This window comes from Ipomoea triloba, chromosome 1 (assembly GCF_003576645.1).
Source record: "Ipomoea triloba cultivar NCNSP0323 chromosome 1, ASM357664v1".
Lineage (NCBI taxonomy): Eukaryota > Viridiplantae > Streptophyta > Magnoliopsida > Solanales > Convolvulaceae > Ipomoea > Ipomoea triloba.
Genome location: NC_044916.1, coordinates 32,941,182 through 32,950,669, shown reverse-complemented (window position 1 = coordinate 32,950,669; position 9,488 = coordinate 32,941,182). Strand labels below are relative to the sequence as shown.

Genomic DNA, 9,488 nt, shown 5'->3' with positions numbered 1-9,488 from the left:
TAGAGCAATAATCAAAGGTGAAAATGTGATTGAATATTGCAACTCCAAGAGGGTATGTGTATGGTAGGGGCCTCCCTGTGAAGTTGCAATTTGCAAAGGTATCCATTTTGATGTGAGAAGGAAAGAAAAAACAAAGAGAAATGGGGGAACCTTAGATGACATATAAAAGCTGGAAAATGGAGCCCACCACCAGTGGTTGGAATGGAAGCAATCTTTGGTGAAGAATACAAATTAAAAAAAAATACTTGACCTTAGCTTGAATGTTGAGTAGACAAGTCACCCAATAGTAGTGTAACTAAATGGCCTTGCAGAACTTTTAGCTTGGACTACCTCAAGTACCAACCCACTATATGTCTTGTACGTTTAAAGTGGGCTCTTCACCAAAACACTAGCATGCTGCCTTGCCTGCCTCATGTAATAATCTCACCATTTGCTGCCTCATGATCCTACCCTCACTTTCTTTAATGATACACCAAAGGTATTTCTATCTTACAGGATGAAACTAATCGAGACAAGTCTCAATCAAAGTTACGTTGATTTCAAAAATGAAATTCTATCAAGGCATAACCCTAGTTTGGTTCCAGTTGTTCACGGTCTCAGAGTATTTCTTTTTAGAACGAAGAGAGTTTCTTAAATCTCTTGTAAAGTGTATCTCATCAATTCTTCAACTATGTTGGAGTCTCTCTCTAAACAGTATATATAACACTTTGATTCTTGGAAGACAAGTAATTCCTAAGATATTCTATGTAACTTAATTATTGTTTTACCCTTAGGTCTTTCAATAAGATAGGATATTCTTATAAAATAACCTCATACCGTGTAAGTTGTAACTACTCTACCAAATACACTTGATAAGTTGGTGTAGTGCCAAATACACTTGATAAGTCGTTGTAGTTCCAACGACCGTCTAGTTTCCAAAGGCTCTGGTGTAGTGTCTGTTGTGCCAGATCATCAATCAGTACTCTAACACTAAACCTAACCTATCTTGTTTGCCATAATATTTTTGCCAATTACAAATTGAGATTTACAAGACTAAACACTAACAAGAAAAGTTTTGGTTCAAACTGCAATCGGAATCACTTATACAATTCTAGTTCCTATTCGATTGGTTGGAACTGCTAGTTTGAACTGGTCATCTCTAATCCTACCCTCACTTTATTGTTATTAACATTACAACAATACAATCTAACTCAATATTTGTGATGAACATTATAGCAATACAACTTCAGTAAATATTAAATGAAATGAATCTAGTCTTTTGTTGCGTGTCTTAACAAATTTGTAGCATTGAAAGTTTATTGTGTTTCATGACATAAGAAACAAGGTTTGAGTGCCAAACATTTGGTGAATAAAGCATGGAAAAAGGTTTCCGAGGGGAGTTTCCTTGAAGAGTGGGTATGTGAAGAGGGCCGTTGTTAATGCTTCATTCACTAATCACGTTTTGATCAAATTGTGGTTTTTGCTTTTATAGAAATGTGTAGATTCAATGGCTGTTCTACACTTCTCTCTCTTTAATTTTTAATTTAGTATCCACTTGTAACTTCCCACCATTTACATAATGCCTTCAATTATTGGTAATGTGCCATCTTCAACGTGAACAACATTGCGATCACATTTGACAACTCCATTTTCCCACCCCCACCCAAAAAAAAAAAAAAAAAAAAAAAAAAAAGCGCAACACAATCAAAAATAGGTAAAATAGGATAGTAGAATTACTGCGAATGGCTGATGTACAAAGAAGATAAAAACCATACAATATCCATATTCATAAATCACAAAATACAGAGAAATTAAAAATTGTTCATTGTTAACAAATTATCTATACATACGACAGTTGGATAATGACCACTCCACAGCTGAAAAGTTGTACTGCATTTTGTTTGAGAAAAGAGGCAGAGTGGATAACTCAGCTCAATGAAAGCCAAACCATTACAGCAATCAAGAAAGTGAAGCTGGAAATCAATCAGGAAACAGAGATAGGTAGTTCGGTTGCTGAATATCATTATATCGAATGCTAGTTAGTTGAGTTGCAAACGTGGAATGAAATGTGTACGAGGTGGCCATATAGGGAGACGTCGAAGAGTGGAAACCTCTTCAGGATGCATATAAGTTACCTAGTAAGCAGCATCACCCAACTTTTTGGTGCTCAAATGTACAGGTAATTTTGAAATCAGTGGGTTACCAAAATCACGAGTTCCTCAGCAGGCATTTCACAGGAGCCGTGCTTGTTTGCAAACTTTAATGGACGATTTTATCCTCTCCTGTGCTGATGGCAGCAGACAAAATCAGCAACTTTCTCAACTAAGTATCTGGACCCAATTATGCCAAGTATTTAAACATGTTGGGATTATCCTTGTCCCTCTCAAGGTAGTCCCTAGTAATTAAATCTTCAATCCTCTTCTTGATCGCTTTGACATCAGGCTGAGAAGCAAAATTTGCAGGTTTACAACACCAAACAGATTATTATGGAAAGAATCAATATGAAGCAAGAGAAACCTTGAGGTTACCTTGAACATGCGTCCCAACTGCTCAACACATTCCATGACTAACTGCTGATAGCCCAAGACTTTCCTACTCTTCATAATACGCACTATTGAAGCATCAATAGCATATCTTCTATCTTTGTCAACATCTTCAATAACTTTTTTCTTCTCATCCACAGGAGGGAGAGGGATCTACATTTCCACAGCAAATTTTCATTGTTTAACAAATATAATACAAAAAACACAACTGGACAATACAAAAGGTTAACTGATATGGAATTACCTTTATCCTTCTCATTTTGTCTGTAAACTTTGAATTGAATTCGAAGACATCAGATGAGGAAATTGTCTTTGTGCTTGGCTCCTTGTTGAGGATCTTATACTTTGCACATGAAAGGGAATGAAGAAGTCTAACAACATCATCATCTGACAGGTTTAACTGTGCCATGATTTCTTGATAACTTAACCGGTCTGAAGCATTAAATAGCAGCAATACAGAAGCCTATTGACAGTGAAAACAAGAGCTTATTATCCACAAACTCCTCGTAAAAATCTGAAAATGGATTAAACAACGGGTTGTCTGTTTTAGAACCTGGTAAGTAGTCACAATCATCTCTATGGTTTTCTGCTCAAAGTTTCCACTGATATTACAAGTACCCAGTGAGTATATCCATGTAAGCTTCCGATGCTTTGTTTTTGTTTGGTAGAACTCTCTAAACACTTCAACACATTTAACCTAATATAGAAATTCAAACCAGTAAAAGAAATGAAATCAGAGATATAGAAAATGGCCAAATAGTAACCCAGATATGTCACAAAATAAAAGATAGTGGAGGAATGGAAATCATCGTCCAACCCAAACTTGGATTATAGACTTTGCAATCTAATGTATAGCCCCTAGTCATCCATAATTTCATATTTAGCACTCCAACACCTACACTCTACTCCAATTCTCACTTTTCCATTTGACCAAGCCATGTCAATTTACACCCTATCATATTCCTCTTTTTTTTCTTAATAATGTAATACCATCCGTAATCTTCTGGAAGCTTAATCTCTTACACTCTAAGAAACTACCATTGTGGCTACCATGAGTGATAGAAACAGCCACCATTATTTAACTCATTCTTTGTAACCTCCACTACATTCCCCATCTGGTGACACCGTGACACAAAGGTTAACAGGGAAATCATGGGTATCATTATTCTGCAATTAGTTTCTTCTCCTTGTCAGAACCACAAAGGTACCAAAACCTTATCACATACATCTTGTTTTGTGTCTTCTTGTTCCTCATAAAAAGGGCTTCTTTATGAACCTAATTGGTAGGAAATGCCAAAACTTATACGGAGTAATATGGAAGAGGCCCAGTAAACTTATATTCTGGTAAGCCTTCTTTTGGCAAGATATCAATGCAATGAGGTCTACATACCATTGGAAGAAACTAGAAAAGAAAACAGATAAAATAAGTACATCAAATGATTGGTGGTGGTGGTGGTGGGTAATGGTAATTCCTTAACATAAATAATGTTAGAAGCTTCAAGAATTTACTAGGTCAAATTATGATAAATGAAACTCCAGAGTATAGCTTGACATGACATGACCAGAAATCTGACACAAGACAAGCTTAGATATAAAATACATATTAGAGTAACTTATAGATAGCAAAATTCTAAAATGAACCTATAGACGGCAGAGTGCAAAAAATCATCAAACTCAATATCAACTACCATATTTAATTGGTACTAAAGGGTTTAAATAGAGCATACCATCTCGGCTGGGAGGTTAAGATCGAAGGACTTGTAGCTTGGCCAGAAGCCAGTAGTCAGAACTGTAACAGTCAGGTCAATACCAGGGCTTGCAAGAGGATTATTACTGAGATATTCCTCAAAACTAGTTTGATTTTCCCTTGCCAAAGTCAAATCAGTGACCTGGAAATTAAGGAAAAGAAATGGGAAAGGGTGGGTTAATGACAAAAGAATGGCATGGCATACTAGTATGAATAATAATCTCAAGGAGCTTACCATCCCTTCCATCTTTGATGTGAACTGACCACCACACTGCTGCTTCAACTTTGTTAGGATACTTCTCTCATGCTCATCATTGGCACTCTTATCAAATAACAACCTCCGAGCTAACTTCTTCCTATTGACAACAAAATGATAATCTCAGAACAAAAATAGCTACAGTAGTTTGACTAATAAAACAAGCTAAATGAAGAAGTTTTTGTCCTTTTGTCTACTAATGTTATACTTTTCTTTCTTGATAGCCAAAAAGATGTAAAGGAATTGCATGATTTAGCAGAAAGATAGAGAAGGGCAAAAGGCACAAAGCTTGTCTCATAGTCATAAAAGTCCCAAAGAGTAGAAGAAGAAGAGAGAGAGAGAGAGAGAACTTACCTATAGAATTCTGCAAATAAGTCCTTATCACCTATGTATGCAAGCAGCTTTACGACCTGCAAATATGGATTTGTTAGCTATAGCTTTATGATAAAAAGTTAGGAAGACAGACAGAATTAAGAAATATACCTTCTCCAGTGTCTCCTCAATGGCTTCATCACTCAATTTCTCACATCCACCCTTTTTTAGAATGTTGTCGCAAAAGGTGGCAAGAAGCTCAGCATTTGTGCTCCCAGCAACACCCTTGTTGCAAAAAACTTCAAAGGCTTCCTTGAGTGCCTGCAGAGAGGGATGAAAGAATATAATAAGTAATAATACACTAAAGCAGGGGACTAGAATATGATGACAGTGATTCTAGTTCACTAACCTTGTGGAACAGTGAGTGGTTTTGAAAACAGTCATTAACATATGCCAAGTATTTATCATGAAGCTCAATTACTTTCCGAACAAAAACCTGGAACATTGTTCAGTTAGTGCAAAATCAGAAAATATGGTCAGGAATCTTTAGAATTAAAGATCATTAAGACTTCAAGAGTACCTGTTCCTGCATTCCTACAACATCTTTCTTGTCTGCCTGTAAAAGAAAAGTCACCTACTTAGAAGAATAGAAGTTTTTATTGCTCATTCAATCTTATTATAAAAATTTAAACAAATAAATATATAAAAACATGGGGACAAAATGAAAGCACACAATTATTTTCAAATATATTTAAAAAAAAAAAAGAAAAAAAAAAGCCAATAACATAAGATTGCCAAGGTATATATGAAGAGAGTAAAGTCGCCATGCTGGAAGCCATGTATACCCACTTTAAGAAAAGATAAAGGTAGACAAAAAATATATAAATGACAAATTGAGGATAAAGAAGCAGCCAAAAATCGTTATGTCACTCCCTAAAGCTGCTTTTTCTCTAATTATGAAGGAAAGAATCCATGAAAACAACATAAACTTCAATTCTCCAGCCTCATATAATTTGCTAACACCACAAAAGAAATTGGGTAAAACATTCCATTTGAAAAGAAGAAATGATTTTTAAAAAAAAATCAATATTTACAAGTTAGAACATAGTCAGGTAGTAAAATGTCAAACCATTTTTACTTATCCAAAGCAACCATTAGAGAATTGTAAAAGATATTTTATATCACAAAAAGGAATTAGAGAGAAATTTGATTAAGAAGTTGAATATATGTTTCATTTGAGGAAAAAAGAAATATGTAAAAGAGATGCAAATGTTGCAATTATTCTCCTCAGCCATTTAATAGACAATTATGCACAACATTCCAATACAGCAGATAATTTAATTTGACAATTCCAAACTTCAAAAACATTACATCCTCTGCAGAGTTCACAGAGAATGTTATAAAGAGGAATTACAAATGCAAACCTTTTTATGGCTTGCAGCATCTTCTGCCTGTTTAACCAGAGTCATTCCTTCAGCAGTTACATGCTACAGAAAAACACACAAACTAAGTAGTTTCACAAAAACACTAGGGTAACCAGAAAAATAAATATGATTCATAGTGTCACTTTCGGACAGATGTGTATGTAATGTGAGATGTTAAACCTGCTTAAAAGTATTAGCTACAGGCTCCAAGCCTCGAGGTATTTTAGAGAAGAGCCTATACATTCTTGACAAGTCCAACACCTAAAACAATTAAAGAAAAATTAATTAAGGCATCAATTGACTGCAACACTTTGTAAACAATTAAGATGCAAAGACTTCCAACAGCATATTAACTTATTGAATGAGTACCTTGTCATCTCTAAGTAATGCATGACATCCAGAGTGCTCCTTCTCAAGTAATTGGGTTGCATACACGGACAACAACTCATGTTGTACTTTCTAACAGAATAAACAAGTAAAAGAAATCAATTATATATTAAAAAAAATTTAAAAAAATAAAAATAAATAAAAACCTAGCATCACCAATTTGATCATGTATATTCATAGATAGAAAGGGAAACTGGCAAGAATATCAACTAGAAGTAAACTATGCAACAGTGAAGGAATGAACCTCAAGCAACTTTGTCTCACTACTTGAATGTAGGTAATGAGAGACCCTATCCTTCTCACGTTTCAAGCATTCCTCAGCCTGGAGACCAAGAAATAGATAATTAGAAAATACTGTACTTGGAAAATGTAGGAGGGAGGCAAGATTCAGAAAGGAGAATCAAAGGAAAAGAAGAAAAGGTTGTAGATATTAACTTTCAACATATAATCTGGACATGAATCCTCTAAAATCCAGCTAGAAGCCTTCCGAGAATAATAAGCTGCAGAATCCTTGAGCATAGTTGCTTCAAAGTCATTCTCATAATAATCCATTTGCCCCATTCCAATTTCAACAAATATGTCTAGCACATTCTTCAATAATGCTCTATCAATCTGCTCACCCTCACGCTCTTGATCAATCTGGTTAGAAATATAATCAGTTACCACTAGATCTGACACCTGAGCAGGAAGAGAGCTGGAGAAAGAGTTCACTAGCAGAAAACATACCAGAGATATAACAGCATCCCTTATTTTGCTATTCAACTCTAGGTACACCTGAAACAAGGACACAGTTCCAAGATTAAATATAATCTGAAAGAAAATTTGTTATAAAATAAAAAAAATAAAAAAAAATACTTGCAAAAGTCATGCTGAGGTGAAAAAGTAGTGCATGAAGCCGAGAACATAATGACCCATGGTATGTATCAGAGATGAATTTAAATAAGCAATTGTATAAATATAGCAGAAGTAAACAAGAATTCCATTTTGAAAGAAGTATGATAGTAGATAGCCATAAGTTACCAAATCACGAAAGCATGTTAATCCAACTTCATTGAGAGCTGGTAGGGATCTCCGAGCAATGAAATAGCGATCCAGATAATGGAAGAATCTTGACAACCATCTCACCATGATTTTATGGTTTAACCACCTTTTCACCAACTCTCTTAGCATAAATTCATCATGCTTCTCTCTCAAAGAAGGCAACACCTGAATTTGGTAACAGTTACATAAAAAATTTCACCAACATGAAAACAGTCCAAAAAAAATTAAAATGCTACCATTGCTCTCCCATGCTCAACTTCACAAAAGATATGAAATGCGGCTAAAGTAAGTTTGTAATTGCCTCACAAAGTAACCACGTCATAGATGATTGACTTAAACAGCAAAATCATTTCCTAGTTCTATTTTCTTCCACCTTGTCTTTTCTCTTCAACTACAACAATGTTAACACTTAACATCAAGTCAACTATATGTATAATCATGTGAGTTTTTCTCCCACTCTATCTCCATATGCTCTTCCATTGGTTCATATACATATGAACATATACACATATGCATATACTAGTTAAGAATATAACATTTGCAGTTGCACCATTCAGTTCTGCAGTATATGCACCGTAAGCATGTAAAACTACTAACCGTTAATGTGATGTATTCCTCAAAGGACTCCCGGTATTTGTCATATAACTGCTGAGAATAATCATGGGGTGGTTTTTGTGTGCACATATTGTAAATTGTACTAATGATAAGATTTAAGGAAGCAAAACACAATAGAGCTACAATTCACTAAAGCATCAACCAAAAAGTCCATAATGCAGTTTCTAAAAGGATACGTGTATAACATCATATAGTCCTCAGAGCTGAACTGTGGCTCTGGCAACCCTTCCAGAATGTTCTTCAGCTTTGTTATCCCACCCTGCATGAAGTCCCATCCCTGTTCTAAATCAATTGTGCTGCGCTGATTCATTGACATTATGATACCTCCAAACTTCAAATTTGAGTGCACACAGCTATTCTTCTATTCCAGTTCCAAATTGGAGGAAGAACAGCACCTGCAAACCACCCGCCCCAACTAATTAGCACAATCTCAACTGAATCCAGAATATGCACCAACCAATATCACGGCTAGGTGACACCCAAATAACAACAAGCGAGTACAGAATCTAAAGTAAAACCTTGAAAAACCTAACCAAATAAAAATCTGGTTTATCGAGTGTCAAAACCACAATAAACTTTTCAGTCCGGATAAGACTTCAAAACGAAGTAAAGTTAGCGCTCAGAACTTCCGAAAATCGAAGCCAAAAAAAAATTCCGAAATTTCAACAATCAAAAACAGATAAGCTAGAGAAATAAGATGAAGAAACACAGACTGCACACATAGATGGATACGAATAAATACATACATCTCAAGTATAAGTATTGCAAAAGTATTGAGGTAGTGCTGGAAATTTGGCATACGCACCTATCCGAGTAAGTGTTAGTAAAGGTAAAGAGCTTGCTGGGAAAGCGATCGGAGCTCCATAGAGGATCTCGACAGAAAGGGGGAGAAAGGGGATATTTAGGCCAGACGTAAATTTTGTGAATCTCTCTCGTTTTCTCTTTTTCTGTTCCCGCAAAACGTGCCCAGATATTTTGCCTATTCTGATTTTGACTTGGGATAAGTTATTGGCTTATGATTTTTGGCACCCTATTTAGGCTTTGTTTGGCAAACCTAGCTGAAAAGTAGCTGGAAGCTGAAAATTAGCTGAAAGCTGAAAAGCTATAAGCTCGAAGCTGAAATCGGAAGAGCTGTTAATCTAGTTGTTAAGCTAGCTGTTATGCTTAAAAGTGTTTGGTAAAAC

General features: G+C 35.5%; 1 protein-coding gene across 2 annotated transcripts; it reads right to left on the bottom strand.

The window, feature by feature from the left end:
• Positions 1-1,690: 1,690 nt before the first annotated feature.
• LOC116024615 (cullin-1-like) lies at positions 1,691-9,272 on the bottom strand. 2 transcript variants are annotated; one of them, XM_031265564.1, is made up of 20 exons: positions 9,051-9,272; positions 8,481-8,699; positions 8,287-8,386; positions 7,669-7,854; positions 7,375-7,422; positions 7,084-7,287; positions 6,893-6,970; positions 6,631-6,720; positions 6,442-6,522; positions 6,262-6,324; positions 5,418-5,453; positions 5,247-5,333; positions 5,009-5,158; positions 4,880-4,935; positions 4,505-4,625; positions 4,250-4,411; positions 3,076-3,219; positions 2,767-2,985; positions 2,508-2,675; positions 1,691-2,421 (listed from the first exon to the last, which is right to left on the bottom strand). In XM_031265564.1, the coding sequence occupies exons 2-20, from the start codon at positions 8,618-8,620 to the stop codon at positions 2,320-2,322; spliced, it is 2,235 nt and encodes a 744-aa protein (XP_031121424.1). In that variant the 5' UTR covers positions 8,621-8,699; positions 9,051-9,272; the 3' UTR covers positions 1,691-2,319. The 2 variants fall into 2 exon arrangements, with proteins under 2 accessions (XP_031121424.1, XP_031121416.1); XM_031265556.1 differs by having other exon boundaries at positions 9,110-9,272.
• Between the last annotated feature and the right edge of the window lie 216 nt (positions 9,273-9,488).